The following is a 22,997-nucleotide window of genomic DNA, read 5'->3' as shown; positions in this document are numbered from 1 at the left end:
CATTGGCTGCTGCGTTCAATTTGAATTCTGGGAACTTCCGATTCCGGTATCCGATACGCGGGAAGTATCGGAATTCAGTATCGGAATTCCGATACCGCAAATATCGGCCGATACCCGATACTTGCGGTATCGGAATGCTCAACACTACCTATCAGTAATTTATTATTTTTTTCCCCCTCCCCTTATCTCCACCCACAGGGATTCTACATTTTCATTAAATTCACCTATATTATCACGCAGGATGGGTTTTACGGATGATTTTACATATAGACACACCCCACCGCCTCGCTTACCTGTACAGTCATTTCTGAACAGGCTATAGCCCTGCAAGTTAACAGCCCAGTCATGGCTCTCATCCAGCCACGTTTCAGATATCCCCACCATGTCATAATTATGCTCCAACAACATTAGTTCTAATTCGTCCATTTTGTTGGCGAGGCTTCTGGCATTAGTATGCATGCACTTGATGTTCCTCTCTGTACCTCTATTCTTTCTTAAATTATTAACTGTTCTAACCCCACCCCCCATGCCACCGCCACCCCCATCTTCCTTATTTGTGCCCAGGTCTATATCTGCACTATCTTCCCCTCCTATAAATTGAATACCCTCCCCCCCCCAATTCCTAGTTTAAACACTCCTCCAACCTTCTAGCCATTTTCTCCCCCAGCACGGCTGCACCCTCCCCATTGAGGTGCAGCCCATCCCTAACGTAGAGCCTGTAGCCAACTGAGAAGTCGGCCCAGTTCTGCAGGAACCCAGACCCCTCCTTCCTACACCAATTCTTGAGCCACTTATCAACCTCCCTAATCTCCCATTGCCTCTCTGGCGTGGCACGTGGTACAGGCAGTATTTCAGAAAATACCACGTTGGAGGTCCTTGCTTTCAGCTTGCGGCCTAAATCCCAGAAATCATCTTTAAGGACCTTCCACCTACCTCTAACTTTGTCATTTGTGCCAATGTGCACCATGACCGCTGGGTCCTCACCAGCCCCTCCCAATAATCTGTCCACCCGATCAGCGATGTGTCGGACTCGAGCGCCAGGTAGGCAGCACACCATTCGACGATCCCTGTCTTTGTGACAGATTGCCCTATCTGTTCCCCTAATAATTGAGTCTCCCACTACCAGCACCTGTCTGGCCTGCCCTGCTTTCCTATTTCCCTCCTTACTGGAGCAGTCACTCCTCCGGCTTTCAGAGGACATGCCTGGCTGCAGCAGTGCTACCCCTGTACTGTCACCCCCCTCATCTGCCAACTTAGCAAACTTATTGGGGTGTTCCAGATCAGGACTAGCCTCCCTAGCACTCTTCCCTCTACCCCGCTTCCTAACTGTCACCCAGCTTGCTATTTCATCGTCCTGCAGCTCCATCCTACCATCCCCCCCCTCATCTGTCCCATTGAGCGTCTGCTCCGTGAGCAGAAGACTCCTCTCCATATTGTCTATGGATCTCAGTGTTGCCAGCTGCACATTTAGATTCAGAATCTGGGTTTCCAAATGCACAACGTGCTCACATCTCGCAGAGCAGTATGCACCCTCGATCAGCTGCTCAAGGACTGCATACATGTGGCAAGATGAGCACTGGATGGCATTAACAAGAGTGGAGCACATTTCTTAATGGGGATTGCACCAGACAGAAAAGTAAAATAAAAAATAAATACAAAGTATTAAAAAGAAACAGACAGCAATTCAGTAATTCCTCCCTTGGAAACTCCCTGACTCCAAAGTCACTGAATCACAAGTCACACTTACCGCCGTCCACACTTACGCTCAGGCCACACTCAGCTCGCTCACACTCGCTATGCTGAAGATTTATAGATTTTTTTTTTCTTTCTCTAGTTCCCTTAACAGCAATCCACCTTGCTGTTCAAATGCACTTCCAAAAAGCTCAAGGGTGCCCAGGGGTCACGCTCAAGGGTGCCCAGCCTTTTGGCTTGGCTCAATTTTACTTCACACAGACTGAACCTTGCAGAGCCAGCTGCTCTGCAGTTTGCAAACCAAGACTGTCACACCCATCCCTTTGCTGCAGAGCTTTAAATGGAATCTGTAGCCATGGGCCACTTTTAAGACCCTGCCTGTAGGGAGCAAACCGACCCACTGCCATCCTGCAATTTGCTCTAAAAATAAAAGCCCATGCCTGGTTTTCTTAAATCTGCCTTGGGCAAATAGGTTGTCCAAGAACACAGTTACTTTTATTTTGCTTTGCAGCCACAGCTATATCTGCGACTGCAATGCTCTCCAGCAGCCTTAATACACTTCCTTGTGCATCCTGGGGGACACATAGCAACCTTCGCATATAATACCTGTCACTGCCTCACACATGATATATCTCTGAGCTGTGCGTGGCTGATTTATGTAATCTACATTTATTCACACCTGCAGGAGATGTATTGGCCAGGCTGGAGCCCTGGTGTCATGGAATCAGCCAACGTCATAAATTGATACTACTGTACAATCTCTCTCGATATGGAGAGCAAAAAATAATATCAGGACTCAGTAGCTCTTATGGTCCATCATAAATTAGTGATGCAACTTCCCCCCAGACATATGTTGTTGTTGGGGATATAACTTTTTTTTTTATTTTATGTCAATTTTTACGGGTTCATTTTGTATGGAAGTTCAATAATAGTGGGATCGGCCTGCCTCACTTATGTGAGTCTGCAACTACCTGGTTGCCTTTAAAAGAAGGTCTTCACTACCTCTTCCAAATGCCCGAGATCTAAATTTAAGACACCTCAGCTCTGCACTATTATAAAAAGTTCTCTATGAATGTGTAATATTTCTTCTTGAAACTCATCTGACAGAAAATATTGGCCCTTATTTAAGATTGCCAAGAGCCAGCAAGCTACATACTCTAATTAACCAGAGAGTTATCGCCAGGATAATAGGAAACCAATGGGCCTTACAAATTATTTTCCAATGTCTCTTGAATCTGACAATACCCTACATACGATTGTACACTACTTTCTGGGCACATGGCAGGGTTAAGAAAGGAAGGAGCGCCATTTAGCTATTTGAACGTAGATCTTGCTAGAATAGTTTGCAGAAACAATGTATTGGGAGCACTGTGATCACTAGGCATTCAATAGATGACCACCACGAGAAGGCTTGGCTCTATCTACTCCATTTTCCAGATCCCAGGGATTGCCTTGCTCATCACCCTTTAACCCCTCTACATGGATCTGGACATACACAAAGACCACTAGGCTTGGGCCATGGTGTTATCTGCTATTCTGTGGTGTCAGATGGTAAGAATAGTCAGGTAGTTGGGTCAGAACCAGGAGGGGAGAGAAAGTACAAAATCAGAAGACTCAAGAGTAGTCAGTAAGCGGTCTGGGATCACAACAGGAAACAAATACAATACACTAGCGGGGAGTTGAGCACAGAGGACTGAACCAGAGGAGAACAAGGCTGTATCTGGCAGCTTCTGGCAATGTGCTTCAAGCTTGCTTTAGTAGGGTTTGGTGCTTTCCAATTGGCTTAAGCAGGTAGCAGATTGCTCCAGCTGGACAGTACACAAACCCCTACTGCCAGACTAGGTGGTACTACTGGTCTCAGGCACCCTACTCTTAGTGGCTGGACAGAGCCAGCGCCATCAAGAGCTTCTGGTTTTGACGTCTCCTCTATTACCAGCAATGCCTGCACAATAAATAAGGCACTGCCTGGAAGCAAACATCGCAGGAGCAGATTTCAGTGGAGATGGGACACCCCATTTGCAAATGCCCTAATATAACAAACTTACAGAAAACTAAAGCAGTAGAAATCCCCATAAAATGACTCCATTTTCGAAAATTATACCCCTCAGTGAATTATTCTATGAGAGTAGTGACTATTTTGACTCCACAACCACTTTCCTGAAATTAACTCACATTGGATGTTGCAACTTGAAAATTGCAACGTTTTCCATTTTATTATCCAACACATAGTGCCCAGATTGTGCTCCAGGAGACACACACTATAAATTTAAGTGGGTTCATCTCACTATAGTAATGCCAAATATATGGATGCTAAATGTGGTTTGGGCACACTACAAGGCTCAGAAGCGAGTGAAAATTTGACTTTGGGAGAGCGGATATTGCTGGATTGGTTTATGAAAGCCATGTTGCTTTTCAAGAGCTTTTGAGCCACTAATACTGTGGAAACCTTTGTTTTTCCACTGGCAGATGATGGACCTGAGTGGTGTCTTGTATTTTGTGAGATGAGTAGAAGTTTTATTGGTATCATTTTTGCCTTCATAACATTGTTTGGTGGCTTTTTATTCCATGTTTGGGAGGCAGAATGAACAAACCGTTGAACGCCATGATCCACTGGTTCATGCTATGAGGTTTTCGATTAGACTTGAACTTGAAACTGTCATTGTCTTGGTGAATCGTTCAATATTTTTAAGCTGTCCGTAAAAATTACAAGTTAAGTAGAAATGTTCAAAAGTATAAAATATGAGGCTAATTTATTCAAAATTAATAACTGGTTTTATTTTTAGCAGATTATTGCACCAGGAGATCAGAGGGAACGCTGACATCTTCAGTTTTTAAATCAGATGATCTTGAGATCACACAGGATACAATTGAAGTGAATGCCATTACCTCAGATATGGCATCATCCCTTCACAGCAAAGATCTATCATCTGATCCTTTGAAACAAGTTCTGTCTTCTGGTTCATTACCAACTACTAAGAAAAATCAAAGTAACAATATAAGAATTAAAAAACAAATTGATTTTAAAGGAAAGAAGACATTTTCATATTCAGAATATGGAAATAGTTTTCTCAAAAAGACTTTTCTTAAACGTGGAAAAATTCACATAACAGAGAATAGATTTTCATGTTCAGAATGTGGGAAATATTTTAAGCAGAAATCAGATCTTGAAAATCACCAGAGAACTCACACGGGGGAGAAGCCTTTTTCATGTTCAGAATGTGGGAAATGTTTTACTCAGAAATCAAATGTTGTTAGTCACCAGAGAACTCACACTGGGGAGAAGCCTTTTTTTGATGTTCAGAATGTGGGAAATGTTTTAACAAAAAATCACATCTTGTTATACACCACAGAACTCACACAGGTGAGAAGCCTTTTTCCTGTTCAGAATGTGGGAAATGTTTTAACCGGCAATCAGTTTTGGTTAATCACCATAGAACTCACACAGAGGAGAAACCTTTTTGCTGTTCAGAATGTGGAAAATGTTTTAACCGGAAAGCAAATCTTGATCGCCACCAGAGAACTCACACGGGAGAGAAGCCTTTTTCATGTTCTTAATGTGGGAAATGTTTTACACAGAAATCAACTTGTAATAAACATCAGGGAAGTCACATAGGGGAGAAAACTTTTTCATGCTCAGAATGTGGGAAATATTTTAACTGAAAATTGACCAAGGGGTTGACCATTACTAGGACAACTCCTTGTCATTCCTCATGCTTGGCCACGTTAAAATAAAAACTCATTGTACGAGAATGATCAGTGCTAAATATGTTGAACAGCCATGTCGGACTGAGCTGCCATCAGGAAAAACCTTTCACCAACTAACTAAAATAACATCAGATCCATTAGCAGGTATGGTTGGCATATACAAAGGTTAATAGGGGTAGCTGCAGGGCATTTTCAGCGTAAATAAGTGGTGTCATATGATAGTAAGTAGTCTCTGTGACAAGGACAATACAGTTGTCAGTGACATGGGGATTTCTGGATTGTAATGGAGTTTGGTAAAGTACTCCTAAATATTGTCATGTTATAGTATCACTTTCTTTGTTGTTCTAAAAAACATGTATTTCCCTGCAGTATGAGGTTATTATGTATACACCTTTTGCCCCTATATGTAGTTCATTTGTCTGACCTTATATATAAAAAGCACAAACGAGGTCGTCCATATATTCAGGAGTAGAAATCAACAACATAGCCTACAAACCTTACTCCCATAAACACAATTTCAGTATGAAATACAATATCTTTATTTTAACAAAACACATAAAACCATGTAAGTGCAGCGCCCCAGAGATCTGGTCGTTGCAGTAACGTCGCTCTGCCACTAAGGGGAGTGATGGTACGTCTAATGGCACTAAAGGAGTTCTTCTGACCAGGTATCACCAGCACACATTACACTTCACACTCCGGCCACTAGGGGGAGCAAAAGGTTTTATTTATTAGGCCACTCCTCACTGGTAAAACTAGGGGTTGGATAGGAAGTTAGTGAGAAGCTGACTGGGTTTGATTCAGGTAACATCCCGTGGCAGGGGGTGTTGCAGGGAGAAGATTCAGGGGGGGCCCTGTCAGGCGTGGGAACCTGGCAGGTACCTAGCGACTAGAACAGAACGTTACGGAACCGCGCCTGCACACCCCGCGGCGGTATCCTAAGAAAGAGACACAAAGCGAAGGATATTGTGGACAGTGAGAAACGAGATCTAGCACACAGGAGAGCCAGTAGGAGTCGTGCCCGGAGAACGGCAACATCCTACTGAGGCGCGTAGCCGGTGGCCGGAACACCGAGGAAGTAACTGACTAAGGAGAGTAAAACTAATCCCAAACTGTTCTTCAACTATATCAATAGTAAAAGAATAAAAACTGAAAATGTAGGCCCCTTAAAAAATAGTGAGGAAAGAATGGTTGTAGATGATGAGGAAAAAGCTAACATATTAAACACCTTCTTCTCCACGGTATTCACGGTGGAAAATGAAATGCTAGGTGAAATCCCAAGAAACAATGAAAACCCTATATTAAGGGTCACCAATCTAACCCAAGAAGAGGTGCGAAACCGGCTAAATAAGATTAAAATAGATAAATCTCCGGGTCCGGATGGCATACACCCACGAGTACTAAGAGAACTAAGTAATGTAATAGATAAACCATTATTTCTTATTTTTAGGGACTCTATAGCGACGGGGTCTGTTCCGCAGGACTGGCTCATAGCAAATGTGGTGCCAATATTCAAAAAGGGCTCTAAAAGTGAACCTGGAAATTATAGGCCAGTAAGTCTAACCTCTATTGTTGGTAAAATATTTGAAGGGTTTCTGAGGGATGTTATTCTGGATTATCTCAATGAGAATAACTGTTTAACTCCATATCAGCATGGGTTTATGAGAAATCGCTCCTGTCAAACCAATCTAATCAGTTTTTATGAAGAGGTAAGCTATAGGCTGGACCACGGTGAGTCATTGGACGTGGTATATCTCGATTTTTCCAAAGCGTTTGATACCGTGCCGCACAAGAGGTTGGTACACAAAATGAGAATGCTTGGTCTGGGGGAAAATGTGTGTAAATGGGTTAGTAACTGGCTTAGTGGTAGAAAGCAGAGGGTGGTTATAAATGGTATAGTCTCTAACTGGGTCGCTGTGACCAGTGGGGTACCGCAGGGGTCGGTATTGGGACCTGTTCTCTTCAACATATTCATTAATGATCTGGTAGAAGGTTTACACAGTAAAATATCGATATTTGCAGATGATACAAAACTATGTAAAGCAGTTAATACAAGAGAAGATAGTATTCTGCTACAGATGGATCTGGAGAAGTTGGAAACTTGGGCTGAAAGGTGGCAGATGAGGTTTAACAATGATAAATGTAAGGTTATACACATGGGAAGAAGGAATCAATATCACCATTACACACTGAACGGGAAACCACTGGGTAAATCTGACAGGGAGAAGGACTTGGGGATCCTAGTTAATGATAAACTTACCTGGAGCAGCCAGTGCCAGGCAGCAGCTGCCAAGGCAAACAGGATTATGGGGTGCATTAAAAGAGGTCTGGATACACATGATGAGAGCATTATACTGCCTCTGTACAACTCCCTAGTTAGACCGCACATGGAGTACTGTGTCCAGTTTTGGGCACCGGTGCTCAGGAAGGATATAATGGAACTAGAGAGAGTACAAAGGAGGGCAACAAAATTAATAAAGGGGATGGGAGAACTACAATACCCAGATAGATTAGCGAAATTAGGATTATTTAGTCTAGAAAAAAGACGACTGAGGGGCGATCTAATAACCATGTATAAGTATATAAGGGGACAATACAAATATCTTGCTGAGGATCTGTTTATACCAAGGAAGGTGACGGGCACAAGGGGGCATTCTTTGCGTCTGGAGGAGAGAAGGTTTTTCCACCAACATAGAAGAGGATTCTTTACTGTTAGGGCAGTGAGAATCTGGAATTGCTTGCCTGAGGAGGTGGTGATGGCGAACTCAGTCAAGGGGTTCAAGAGAGGCCTGGATGTCTTCCTGGAGCAGAACAATATTGTATCATACAATTATTAGGTTCTGTAGAAGGACGTAGATCTGGGGATTTAATATGATGGAATATAGGCTGAACTGGATGGACAAATGTCTTTTTTCGGCCTTACTAACTATGTTACTATGTTACTATGACTCTATGCCTTACTTCAAACTCCGCAGGACAGTTAATTATAGGTTGGCTGTCTACCTTACATCACCTAAGCAGACATAGGGGGCAGCGCGTGGAGAGGGGCATCTCTAGGGTCCCGGAAGAACTCCGAGCCTACCCGTCAAACAGGTGCGTCCTAGCCATAACATACCTGGAGAACTAGAAAGAACAGGAACGAATTAGAAAGAAACGAGAATAGAAGTTGTGAGGACTATCCCGAATGCTCCGCAGGGAAGCACTACAGCACACAGGCGCTAATGGTAGGCACTGATTTCCACCTGCAAAGGGAACTCTGGATGTGCCTTCGGACTGGCCGGTCTCAGACAGCCCTGTTAACTGTGCTCTGGATTGAGGATCCTGAAGTCACCAGTAAAGAGGTAAAGAGACTGCAACCCTGTGTCCTCGTTATTGTCTGCACCTCACACCATCACCATCCACCTTACTGGAAAGCCCTGGGGACTCACTTCACCTGTGGGGAGGTATACCATCTAGCTGCCATCACATCACCCCAGTGGACCCCAAGCAGCGTCGGTCACCCTGACCGAATACCACAGGTGGCGTCACAAAACCTTGACAGATTCGCATCACCTTTCATTGGACGCCCCTTAGCAGGGTGACGGACCGGGTCCAGCCACCGTGACATCCCCAGAACTGAGCCAGCAAAGGACCGGTACCGAGTAACCCACGGCCCTGAGTCTGGGGGCGCTCCAACTTGGCGTCACGAACAGGATAGTACTTAAGCCTGAAGAATCAGGTCATGTGTGCCTTGGAACTGTGATTGAATTGTGCTTGAACCGTGATTTATTGCAAGGACTGTGTATTGCTGATTGCTGTAAAGATTCCCGCCAAAACCGCCGCCATTATAGCTCCACGAGAAGCGCAGGAGAAGGAGAAGGGCGTGGAGTTGTTGGCGTGGAAGAACTGAGAAGCGCGAACAGCCATGACCGCCCAGTCCAAATATTTCTGTACCTTGAGGACGTGTCCGTCAGCTGCCGAGATCCGCCTCCTGATTCTCAATGGAGGGTAGAGACAGAGAAAACGGAACTGCCCACGAAGGAGAGAGCGGGAAAGAGACCAGGAAGCGACCCACGTGGAGGACGCCATGGCCAGTCGCTCAGACCCAGAATGCGGGGTTGAAGCAGAGGGCTCCCCCAGCTACCCGGATGAGCACAGCAGCCAGATCTCCACGGCTGGGACCAGTCTCCTGCAGGGTGAGATGGAGGATCTAATGGAGCAGCTTCTCCACTGGCAGCTGGAGACCAAGGCCTCGTGCCAGGAGGCACCGGCGGAGGAACCCCCGACATCGGATCCTTTGCCATCACCGGAGCCGGCTGCGATGGAGGAAGCTTCATCGGCCGGTGAGTCTGCCGACCCCGTTCCGCAGGTGGAGGACCTGCTGATAGGCCTCGTCGCAGCACCCCCTTCCCCTGGTCCCCACACCCGTCAGCGCCTTCCACACTGGGACCAGGCCACGGGCATGGAACATTTCCTAAAGGCCCCGATCTCACCGATCACCATACCAGGCGAGGTCTATGCTGAGCGCACAGTGTGCCGCTGGGTAAACCCGGGATCTGACTTCATGGGGTTCCCCGGCGTGAAGATGCAAGAAGGGGAGATGGGGGAGGCCCTCAGCTGGGAAGCATACCTGGCCCAGCTAGACTGGCAGTGGGAGGAGCAGGAGAGGAAGTATCAGGCCGGGCGAGAGGCCCATTATCAGCGGGACCTCGTGGTGATGGATCAGGCCCGCAAAGACCGTACCACCCATCAGGCCCCGCGCAGGCAGGGCACCGTAGTAGATTTTAAGCTCTGTGGGGGATGGGGTTTCATCACGGAGCCGGACCTGTATGCCGAGGTCTTCGTAAATCGGAGTGATGTGGAGTCCCATCTCAAAGAGGGACACCCGGACCAGGATCTCTATCCAAGGGACGAGGTCACTTATACCCGGCACTTTGGGGAAAAGGGGTGGTTCGCCCTGAACGTTCACAAGCGGCGAGGCCCCGTGACCTCCACAGCCAAAGCGTCGGAGATGCCATCCCTTGTAGCAAAGGTGCCCCCTTGTGACCGGACAACCACTGTCACCAAGACTACGGTGGCGACCCCCACATGCACCATCGTGAAGACCACCACTTGCACCGTGGACACCGCTACCACTGTGGTGGCAGAAGGTCCAGCCGCAGGGGTGGTTAGTACCCTGGCCGTTTCGGGGTTCAGAACCATCGCCACTCAGACCCCTGCCTGGAGTGAAGGTTCTCCTGTGACTACACCTAGTGCCCACAGGTATCCGGCTGGATGGCCCCGCTCACTGCTGCCTGCGGAGCTATCACCGCCAAAATCACAGAAATAAACCTCGAAGGCCCGCATTTGTAAATAGTTAACTTCTTGTTTTTCTTGTTACTTGCTGCTAAAACCCGTAGGGGTTAGAGAGTCCTCCTGAGAACCGTAGAACGATAGTTGGTTGCGACAATGACAGTAGGCCCAGCAAAGGAGCTAGGCGGTCCTGCATTGGTGAAGTTAGAAAGAAAAGAAAAAGTTGAGTTTGTCGTATAGTACTTTATAGTAAGCCTTTAGTGGGTTCAGCTTATACGCCCTTAAAGGAGAAGTTAAATTATTGCTCAGAATTTGCACTTAGTAGAATACCCGGCAGGGTACTAGAAGTTATTTATAGTCAGAATGTTATTTAAAATATTTAACCTTGTTTTTGTTTGTAACGTTCAAGTGTCCTTACCTCCCATAAAGGGAAGCATTGTTCTAATTACTTGTTTCAAGCATTCCAAAATTTTGTATGTCTTTTGCTAACATGTATTGTTGTTTCTCTTCCCAGTCCAGGAGTACTGGATTTAACCGGGGGGGGGGGGGGGAGTGCAGCGCCTCAGAGATCTGGTCGTTGCAGTAACGTCGCTCTGCCACTAAGGGGAGTGATGGTACGTCTGATGGCACTAAAGGAGTTCTTCTGACCAGGTATCACCAGCACACATTACACTTCACATTCCGGCCACTAGGGGGAGCAAAAGGTTTTATTTACTAGGCCACTCCTCACACTGGTAAAAACTAGGGGTTGGATAGGAAGTTAGTGAGAAGCTGACTGGGTTGGATTCAGGCAACATCCCATGGCAGGGGGTGTTGCAGGGAGAAGATTCAGGGGGGCCCTGTCAGGCGTGGGAACCTGGCAAGTACCTAGCGACCAGAACAGAACGTTACGGAACCGCGCCTGCACACCCCGCGGCGGTATCCTAAGAAAGAGACACGAAGCGAAGGATATTGTTGACCGTGAGAAACGAGATCTAGCACAAAGGAGAGCCTGTAGGAGTTGTGCCCGGAGAACGGCAACATCCTACTGAGGCACGTAGCTGGTGGCCGGAACACTGAGGAAGTAACTGACTCTATGCCTTACTTCAAACTCCGCAGGACAGGTAAGGCTGTCTACCTTACATCACCTAAGCAGACATAGGGGGCAACACGTGGAGAGGGGCATCTCTAGGGTCTCGGAAGAACTCCAAGCCTACCCGTCAAACGGGTGCGTCCTTGCCATAACATACCTGGGGGACGGAGAACTAGAAAGAACTGGAACGAATTAGAAAGAAACGAGAATAGAAGTTGTGAGGACTATCCCAAATGCTCAGCAGGGAAGCACTACAACACACAGGCGCTAATGGTAGGCACTGATTTCCACCTGCAAAGGGAACTCTGGATGTGCCTTCGGACTGGCCGGTCTCAGACAGCCCTGTTAACTGTGCTCTGGATTGAGGATCCTGAAGTCACCAGTAAAGAGGTAAAGAGACTGCAACCCTGTGTCCTCATTATTGTCTGCATTTCACACCATCACCATCCACCTTACTGGGAAGCCCTGGGGACTCACTTCACCTGTGGGGAGGTACACCATCTAGCTGCCATCACATCACCACAGTGGACCCCAAGCAGCGTCGGTCACCCTGACCGAATACCACAGGTGGTGTCACAAAACTTTGACAGACTCGCATCACCTTTCACTGGACGCCCCTTAGCAGGGTGACGGACCGGGTCCAGCCACCGTGACATCCCCAGAACTGAGCCAGCAGAGGACCGGTACCGAGTAACCCGCGGCCCTGCGTCTGGTGGCACTCCATAAGAAGAAGAGATTATGCAGAGAAAAATCATCGGGTAAGTATATAAAACATGTTTAAATCTGTTCCAAAGTATAGTTTAGTAAAATCCTTTACATATATATGTAATTTTAAGTGGAAAGCCCATATCGAAGAAGTCTAAGAATTATATACCATATCATCCTATATCATTAAGAATCTCAGGTGTACGGTCTCTGCTGAGTGGTAAATGGCAATTCACAATAAACCCAGATACAAAAAAATATATAGAACAGGTTTATAATTCACACATGAATAAATATTAAATTGTAGAATAATAAAGTGACAGTGCCCATGTAAACATTCAAAAACTATTACAAACAATAAATGTTATAGACCCAATTCCATAGGGCATGTGTGGCATTATGTGCATGACACAGTCACAGCTTCAGATAGTCTTCATTGCTAGTGCATAAATCCAGAAGCAGCAGAACGTGCCAATCCGCATAATTGCACGTGTTTCGCTTTTAATGCTTCCTCAGAAACCCTTTTGAGGAAGCATTACAAGCGAAACATGCGTAAAAGGGCGCATCTGGGTAATGTAATCATCTCTATAGATCTGTCTGGTCTGTGTATGCCTCTTTGGTATGTGGACATTGTGCCACGTTCTACTGCTTCTTGATTTATGCATTAGCAATGAAGACTATTTGAAGCAGTGACTGTGTCAAAATACTATTTTGTCTTCACACACTCACTCCCTGTGATTGTCTCTCTTACTTTATTAAATATTGACTTTTTTTCTTGATTGAGGTAAAAATTAGGCATTAAAAATGAAGTAAGAATCAAAATGAAAAATAAGAATAAAAATAAAAATAAGGCCTTTATATGTTGATGACATATGCAGAGTAATTATGTTCTCAGTAACACAGACCCTTAATATTTCCATTATCTGGATGATTTCATATTTGTCATAACTTTGAGTTACCAAAATATTCAAATTATGCAACTTCACATGTAATACCTTTCTTTAGTGTAAAGAAATTACTCTTTTTAAACCTTAATTTTGTTATACCCAATAGGTATACCATATATTTGTCTGTAGATGTGTACCCATCTACAGTCATGGCCAAAAGTATTGACACCCCTGCAATTCTGTCAGATAATACTCCATTTCTTCCTGAAAATGATTGCAAACACATATTCTTTGGTATTATCTTCATTTAATTTGTCTTAAAGGGAAGGTGCCGCGCTTTAATATTGTAAAAAAAAAAAAAACCTCTTTAATTGCTTATTTTTAGAAGTTATTTTCAAGTGCATAGTATTTATTGTTTTTTTTTTTATTCATTTTTTTTTCTGCCACTGGGCGCCGCCATTTTCATTTGCAGGACTGTAAGTGTAGCTGCACGACACTTACAGTCCTCACATACGGCAGCCCTGGAAATAGAGATCTGTAGTCGGAAGGCGACCCCATAGCTACCATTATAAGCTTCTCTCTGCTCTGATGTGGCCACGCCCCCTGGGCTGTCTCCACATCACAGCAGAGGCAGGAGGTCGGCGCCATCTTGCTTCAGCCTATAGTGGAGTGTACCTGACTGTGAGCTCCACTGTGACTGAGAGCCGTGCTGTTGGAGGGGCAGCTACATCTGTCTCCCCTCACACTCAGCGGCCATTCCCTGTCCTCTGCTGCCTGGTGTGTGGCTGAATCTCTAGAATCGCTAGAGAGTCTGAAGTGCTGTGGTCTGATGTTCTCTTATCAGGAGCTGCAGAGAGGTAACAGAGGGGGATGGGGGAGGCTCTGTGCTGCTCCGACCTCACTGCAGCTCCTCACAGGACATCAGACCCTGCATCTATCACTATACTGTGCTGAGCCATGTATCTAATCCTCTCCTGTGTGATACTGTCTGGTGAGCCGTGTATCTAATCCTATCCTGTGCTGACCTGTGTATCTAATCCTGTGGAATACTGTCTGCTGAGCCGTGTATCTAATCCTATCCTGTGTGATACTGTCTGGTGAGCCGTGTATCTAATCCTCTCCTGTGTGATACTGTCTGGTGAGCCGTGTATCTAATCCTCTCCTGTGTGATAGTGTCTGCTGAGCCATGTATCTAATCCTATCCTGTGCTGACCTGTGTATCTAATCCTCCTGTGGAATACTGACTGCTGAGCCGTGTATCTAATCCTCTCCTGTGTGATACTGTCTGAGCCATGTATCTAATCTTCTCGTGTGATACTGTCTGGTGAACCATGTATCTAATCCTATCCTGTGCTGACCTGTGTATCTAAGGCTATGTGCACACGTCCGGATTTTTAGTGTTTTTTTTGCGGAATTTCACCATAAAAACGCTATAAATCCGCTAAAAAAATGCATACCGCAAAAAATCCGGACATGCTCTATCTTTTTGTGGATTTTTTGCAGATTTCCTATCAAAAAGGACATTCCGGAAAATAAAAAAAAAAAAACGCAAAAAATCCGCAAAAAAACGCGCAAATTCAGCGAGAAATCCGCGCGAAAAAAGCATGCGGATTTCTGGCAGAATTCTCAGGATTATGTCAGGAAAAAATCCTGACGTGTGCACATAGCCTAATCCTGTGAAATACTGACTGCTGAGCCGTGTATCTAATCCTATCCTGTGTGATACTGTCTGGTGAACCGTGTATCTAATCCTATACTGTGTGATATTATGCTGAGCCGTGTATCTAATCCTCTCCTGTGTGATACTGTCTGCTGAGCCGTGCATCTAATCCTATGCTGTGTGATATTATGCTGAGCCGTGTATCTAATCCTCTCCTGTGTGATACTGTCTGGTGAACCGTGTATCTAATCCTCTCCTGTGTGATACTGTCTGGTGAACCGTGTATCTAATCCTCTCTTGTGTGATACTGTCTGGTGAACCGTGTATCTAATCCACTTCTATGCACTCCTCTCCCCCCTGCATATCTTTCCCCATTGCACACACAACTCAATGCATGCGATAACAGGAGCTTCAGGCGTCATGCTGTATTATGGCATTATGTGAGATCTATATGACGGTATTATGTGATCTGTATGGTAGTATTATGGTTGATCAGTATTGTGAGAATTATATGGTGGTATTGTGTGTGATCTATATGGCGGTATTATGTGAGAACACTGGCAGCATTGTGTGTGATTTATATGGCGGTATTATGTGAGAACACTATGGCAGTATTATGTGTGATCTATATGGCGGTATGTGAGAACACTATGGCAGTATTGTGTGATCTACATGGCGGTATTATGTGAACACTATGGCAGTATTATGTGTGATCTATATGGCGGTATTATGTGAGAACACTATGGCAGTATTATGTGTGATCTATATGGTGGTATGTGAGAACACTGGCGGTATTATGTGTGATCTATATGGCGGTATTATGTGAGAACACTATGGCAGTATTATGTGTGATCTATATGGCGGTATGTGAGAACACTATGGCAGTATTGTGTGATCTACATGGCGGTATTATGTGAACACTATGGCAGTATTATGTGTGATCTATATGGCGGTATTATGTGAGAACACTATGTCAGTAATATGTGTGATCTATATGGCGGTATTATGTGAGAACACTATGGCAGTATTATGTGTGATCTATATGGTGGTATGTGAGAACACTGGCGGTATTATGTGTGATCTATATGGCGGTATTATGTGAGAACACTATGGCAGTATTATGTGTGATCTATATGGCGGTATGTGAGAACACTGGCGGTATTATGTGTGATCTATATGGCGATATGTGAGAACACTGGCGGTATTATGTGTGATCTATATGGTGGTATTATGTGAGAACTGTATGACAGTATTGTGTGATCTATTTGATAGTATTGTGTGTGATCTATATGGCGGTATTATGTGAGAACACTATGGCAGTATTATCTTCAGAAAGTGGACCCATTCTATGGTGGTTCTGGCTGAGCACCTGCACGCGGGTCTGGGGTAATAGAGGGGGCAGCATGACCTCCAGTTAGGTGCAGTCAGGGCTGGTGAGGCAGCTGAAGAGAGGCGTCTCATTTTTATCGTTACTATATGGCTACATTTCCTTCCCAGCGTCACCCCAGACTGCGCCTGTCGCCTCGCTTTCACATATTGCCAGGACAGGATGGGGAAGACAGGATCTGAGGAGGGGAATGGGGTCTGCATGCAAAGTCTGGATCAGAACAGGCCATCAATCCGCAGAAATGTTTCCTGGGTTTCCGTGGAGCAAACAAGCAGATGGTCCATCCATGTGTATAAAAGACAGCGCTCTATGTACAATCCCTGGCTGCTCCGCGCACCAAACAGGGGCCCCCATAGACCAGCACACTGCTCTCCTGAAATACTCTGTGCTGCTGTCACCTTGCTCCCTCCACCACATATCTCCCAGAATCCATGCTGCCTGCCATCCTCGGTGACCGTAGACTTGTCAGTATAAGGCTGCTTTCACACTAGCATCGGTACGGGCCCGTCGCAGTGCGTCGTACCGACGCATGCTGTGAAAGAAATGCCCGACGTGCGTCGTAAGACTGCTTCCGCTGCCCCATTGTAAGGTCTGGGGAGGATGGGGCGGAGTTTCTGCCATGCATGTGCGGTTGAAAATGGCGGACTCGACGCACAATCGTTACATGTAACTTTTTTTGTGGCGGCAATCCACCAAAACATGACGCAACCGTCGCACGACAGTTACGACGTGTGGCAATACGTCGCAATGCGTCGGTAATGTTAGTCTATGGGGAAAAAACACATCCTGCAGACAACTTTGCAGGATGCGTTTTTTCTCCTGAATGACTCATTGCAACGTACAGCCAACAACGCTAGTGTGAAAGCAGCCTAAGGCTGCCGTCCACTATCAGTATTTGGTCAGTATTTTACATCAGTATTTGTAAGCCAAAACCAGGAGTGGGTGATAAATGCAGAAGTGGTGACATGTTTCTATTATACTTTTCCTCTAATTGTTCCACTCCTGGTTTTGGCTTACAAATACTGAGGTAAAATACTGACCAAATACTGATAGTGTGACGGCAGCCATACTCTGCAGTCACCAACAAAATGGCTGCTCACTGGGTTCCTGAATATCATCCTCTCTAAGCCCTTAGCAAACACCCAGAAGGGGAGGAGAGGAGACATCACACAGGTCAGCAGACTCCGCCCATAATTACTGCAGTGCTGTAATGTGAGCTAGTTGTACACTAGGTTTTTCTGAAATTTCAGCAGCTGCTCCCCCTAGTGTTGAAAAGTGGAAATTCCAAAACTTTTCAAATTATTTTTCATATTTTACTAAATTATAAACAAATGATAATATTTTTTAAGAAAATGTAATCATTAATTCTTTACATTTTTACAATTTCTGAAAAAAAAAAATTTTTGATGGCACCTTCCCTTTAAATGAAAAAACACAAAAGAGAATGAAGCAAAAAGCAAAACATTGATCATTTCACACAAAACTCCAAAAATGGGCCAGACAAAAGTATTGGCACCCTCAGCCTAATACTTGGTTGCACAACCTTTAGCCAAAATAACTGCGACCAACCGCTTCCGGTAACCATCAATGAGTTTCTTACAATGCTCTGCTGGAATTTTAGACCATTCTTTGGCAAACTGCTCCAGGTCCCTGATATTTGAAGGGTGCCTTCTCCGAACTGCCATTTTTAGATCTCTGCACAGGTGTTCTATGGGATTCAGGTCTGGACTCATTGCTGGCCACCTTAGAAGTCTCCAGTGCTTTCTCTCAAACCATTTTCTAGTGCTTTTTGAAGTGTGTTTTGGGTCATTGTCCTGCTGGAAGACCCATGACCTCTGAGGGAGACCCAGCTTTCTGACACTGGGCCCTACATTATGCTGCAAAATTTGTTGGTAGTCTTCAGACTTCATAATGCCATGCACACGGTCAAGCAGTCCAGTGCCAGAGGCAGCAAAGCAACCTCAAAACATCAGGGAACCTCCGCCATGCTTGATTGTAGGGACTGTGTTCTTTTCTTTGAATGCCTCTTTTTTTCTCCTGTAAACTCTATGTTGATGCCTTTGCCCAAAAAGCTCTACTTTTGTCTCATCTGACCAGAGAACATTCTTCCAAAACGTTTTAGGCTTTTTCAGGTAAGTTTTGGCAAACTCCAGCCTGACTTTTTTATGTCTTGGGTAAGAAGTGGGGTCTTCCTAGGTCTCCTACCATACAGTCCCTTTTCATTCAGACGCCGACGGATAGTACGGGTTGACACTGTTGTACCCTTGGACTGCAGGGCAGCTTGAACTTGTTTAGATGTTAGTCGAGGTTCTTTATCCAACATCCGCACAATCTTGCGTTGAAATCTCTTGTCAACTTTTCTTTTCCGTCCACATCTAGGGAGGTTAGCCACAGTGCCATTGGTTTTAAACTTCTTGATGACACTGCGCACGGTAGACATAGGAACATTCAGGTCTTTGGAGATGGACTTGTAGCCTTGAGATTGCTCATGCTTCCTCACAATTTGGTTTCTCAAGTCCTCAGACTTTTCTTTGGTCTTCTTTCTTTTCTCCATGATCAATGTGGTACACACAAGGACACAGGACAGAGGTTGAGTCAACTTTAATCCATGTCAACTGGCTGCAAGTGTGATTTAGTTATTGCCAACACCTGTTAGGTGCCACAGGTAAGTTACAGGTGCTGTTAATTACACAAATTAGAGAAGCATCACATGATTTTTCGAACAGTGTCAATACTTTTGTCCACCCCCTTTTTTATGTTTGGTGTGGAATTGTATCCAATTTGGCTTTAGGACAATTCTTTTTGTGGTTTTTTATTTAAGACAAATTAAATGAAGATAATAATACCAAACAATTTGTGTTTACAATCATTTTCAGGAAGAAAATGAGTATTATCTGACAGAATTGCAGGGGTGTCAATACTTTTGGCCATGACTGTATGTAACCATTAAAAGTAACATTCAATACCATCAAATTATCATTTGGAAATAATGATTCTAAATGTAGATTTTCTTGATAAACCGTTTTGATGTGCGATTACACTTATCCACAATTAACTACACCAAGAAATAATAATTACTATAGAAATATTAAAATATATGTTGAGTAGAAAATATTTCATTATATGTTAATATTCTAATAATTTAACTGATTTGTATTATTTCCCATAAATGCAAGGTTTTTGTTTTTTCCTAGCATACCATGAGGCCACTCATACATCACACATGCCACATTATTCTTACATTCTATTCTCTCTCAGCAGTTGCTCGTCCTCCTCTGTCAGCGATCACTCAGACTGTGACACATCTATAAGTTTAAACCACATATTCCACATACGATTCTCATGTTTTCTTGCAAAGTCAAGGGATTGCGCACATTCAAATAAATAATCTTTTTGTGACGCAATAACACGAGATACAGAATTTAGGAATCCAAATTTGTTTACAAAACATTTTATCATTAGTGTTGAGCGATACCTTCCGATATCGGAAAGTATCGGTATCGGATTGGATCGGCCGATATTCAAAAAATATCGGATATCGCCGATACCGATACCCGATCCCAATGCAAGTCAATGGGACCAAAATATCGGAATTAAAATAAACCCTTTCTTTCCTTGTAGGTTCATTCTACATGAAGGAAAACAACTAAGAATAATGCAGGATGTATTTGGGGAGGTGGCGGAGACATTAAGGGCATAGAGGTTTAGCCCAATCAAATAGAATAGCAGGAATTTTAATTTTTTTTAAAGACGTTCGGAGTTACAAAGATATTGACTATGTTAAGATTTTTTTTATTTTGTCAGATATTGATGTTTCACTATTCCACACCCTTCCCCTTTATTTTTTTTTTACTTTTCCCACACTTTTATCTTCATCATCATCAGCATCTTTGACATCAACTTCTTTTTCACCTTATTCATCTTCTACATATTTTTTTTATGACATTCTTCATATTCATTTTCTTCAACTATTATTATTCTTCCTATTCTACTAATTCATCATATTCTCATTTGTGACAGGCATTCCCGTAGTTGTTATCTATAAAAGTTTGAAGATTACACCTTCCGTTCTGCCTGTCACAAAAGTTACATTTGTCCGCGTTCAGTTTGGCCTGCAGCATCAGGCTTTATCCAGGGGCACCACGAGGAGGAACGGACTCACCCCCATACACTGCTTAGTCTTCTTCTGCATATAATTTAGATAAGATCTTTTGCTCTGATATTAAGTGTTATGCTTAATGTTCTTCTGCTCTTTGTTCTGCAGCCTCTTGTTCTTCTGCTTCTCGGTCTTCCATGTCGTCGTCTCCAGGGTCGTCGTCTCCGCCGTCGTCGTCTCCGCCGTCGTCGTCGTCATCGGGGTGGTCTTCAGGGTCGTCATCTCCAGGGTCGTCGTCATCTCAGTGGTTGTCGTCTCTGGTGTTGTCGTCATCTTAGGGGTGGTCTTCCAGGTCGTCGTCTTTAGGGTCTTGAACTTGGAAATGTAGCAGAAGGTACAAGAAGGCTGAGAAAATGCCGAGAACCAGCTGATGGAACTGGAACTCGGATGGCTACCCGAAGGTCAAAGAGCCAATGGAACTACCGAGGACCAGCTGACGTTACTGGAACCCGGTTACTAAGCAGGAGGTACCCGTGCTAAAAAGCACTACCAAGGACCACCTGACGTTGGTGGAACTCGGATACCCAGAAGGAGGCACCTAAGCCAAAGGCTCTGCCCGGAACCAGCTGACGTTACTGGAACCAGGATGGAGAGCAGAAGGTACAAGAGCAAAAGACACTGCCGAGAACCAGCTGACGGTACTGGTACCCGGATGCGTTGGCCAACTGTGCAAGAGCCAATGGCACGACCGAGGACCGGCTGACGGTGCTGGAACCCGGTTACAAAGCTGTAGGTACCCGCGCTTAAAAGCACTACCAAGGACCGCCTGGCGTTGGCGGAACTCAGATACCAAGAAGGAGGCACCTAAGCCAAAGGCTCTGCCCGGAACCAGCTGACGGTGCTGGAACCAGGATGTGGACCAGAAGGCCCACAGGAGAGGAGAGAACAGCTAGGCCGTGAGGCTGCCGCAGTTACTGAACACCAACAGTCCTACAGGGGGAGCTTGGCCTACTGGCACTACAGAACCAGCCTTGACTGCCAATTCACGCAGCCCACATAGGAAGCTCCTAAACTAGAGGCACCATGGAGTTGGCTAACCCGACCGCAACACGACGGGACAAGGTATGGGCGTGTAAGTGACCTTGACACTACCTGGAACCAGCTGACGGTGCTGGAACCAGGCTGGGCACGAGGGAGTACCCGTGACAAAGACACTGCCGAGAACCAGCTGACGGTGCTGGAACCCAGATGCGTTGCCCCAGTGTGCAAGAGCCAATGGCACCGAGGACTGTTGTGAATTCTGTTATCGAACTCCCTCCTGTGGTCATGAATGGTACTTCGGCGAGTTCTGTCCTTGGACTCCCTCTGGTGGCTGTGAGTGGAGCTGCTGCTTCTGAGGTTCCTTCCACAGGTGACGTAGTTTATTCTTTGTCTGGCTGCTCTATTTAACTCCACTCAGTTCGTTACTCCATGCCAGCTGTCAATGTTCTTGTACTGGTTCAGTTCGCTCTTGGATCTTTCTGGTGACCTGTCTACTCCAGCAGAAGCTAAGTCCCTGCTAGTTATTTATTTGTTCATGTTTCCTTGTCCAGCTTGCTATCATGATTCAGTCTTGCTAACTGGAAGCTCTGGGATGCAGAGTGGCACCTCCGCACCGTGAGTCGGTGCGGAGGTCTTTTTGCACACTCTGCATGGTTTTTTGTAGTTTTTTGTGCTGACCGCAAAGATACCTTTCCTATCCTCAGTCTGTTAGTAAGTCTGGCCTCCCTTTGCTGAAACCTGTTTCATTTCTGTGTTTGTGACTTTCATCTCAACTCACAGTCAATATATGTGGGGGGCTGCCTTTTCCTTTGGGGAATTTCTCTGAGGAAAGGTAGGCTTTATTTTCTATCTCTAGGGCTAGTTAGCTCTTAGGCTGTGAAGAGGCGTCTAGGCAGTTTTAGGTACGCTCCACGGCTATTTCTAGTTGTGTGATAGGATTAGGAGTTGCGGTCAGCAGAGCTCCCACTTCCCAGAGCTTGTCCTGTGTGAGTTTAATCATCAGGTCGTTCCGGGTGCTCCTAACCACCAGGTCCATAACAGTACAGCTGGCCCAAAGTATTAATGCATCTCAATAGAGGGATAAGAGAAGTTCTGAGACCATTTTTTTTTCTTTGCAGTGTGTTTTGTCTTTCTTTTCCCCTTAACCTCGGGGTGGTTCAGGACACAGGTGTAGATATGGACATTCAAGGTCTGTCCTCTTGTGTGGATCATCTCACTGCAAGGGTACAAAACATTCAAGATTTTGTGGTTCAGAATCCGATGTTAGAGCCTAGAATTCCAATTCCTGATTTGTTTTCTGTGGATAGATCTAAGTTCCTGAATTTCAAAAATAATTGTAAACTGTTTCTAGCTTTGAAACCCCGCTCCTCTGGTGACCCCGTTCAACAAGTAAAAATCATTATTTCTTTGTTGCGTGGTGACCCTCAAGACTGGGCATTTTCCCTTGCGCCAGGAGATCCTGCATTGAGTGATGTAGATAC

At 45.0% G+C, this 22,997-nt stretch overlaps 1 protein-coding gene across 2 annotated transcripts in view; it reads left to right on the top strand.

The window, feature by feature from the left end:
* The window catches only part of LOC138667347 (oocyte zinc finger protein XlCOF7.2-like), a 53,669-nt gene extending 48,227 nt beyond the window's left edge, over positions 1–5,442 (top strand). Inside the window, exon 7 of one of the 2 annotated variants that reach the window (XM_069755575.1) lies at positions 4,479–5,442. In XM_069755575.1, the coding sequence (XP_069611676.1) occupies positions 4,479–5,305 (827 nt within the window). In that variant the 3' untranslated portion in view covers positions 5,306–5,442. Of the gene's footprint in view, positions 1–4,475 lie in introns of both variants that reach the window. The other variant, XM_069755574.1, reaches the window with a different exon arrangement.
* The last annotated feature ends 17,555 nt before the right edge of the window (positions 5,443–22,997 follow it).

Source organism: Ranitomeya imitator, chromosome 2, assembly GCF_032444005.1.
Source record: "Ranitomeya imitator isolate aRanImi1 chromosome 2, aRanImi1.pri, whole genome shotgun sequence".
NCBI classification, from domain to species: Eukaryota; Metazoa; Chordata; class Amphibia; order Anura; family Dendrobatidae; genus Ranitomeya; species Ranitomeya imitator.
Note: the sequence above shows the minus strand (reverse complement) of the source record. Positions and strands in the feature narration are given on the sequence as shown.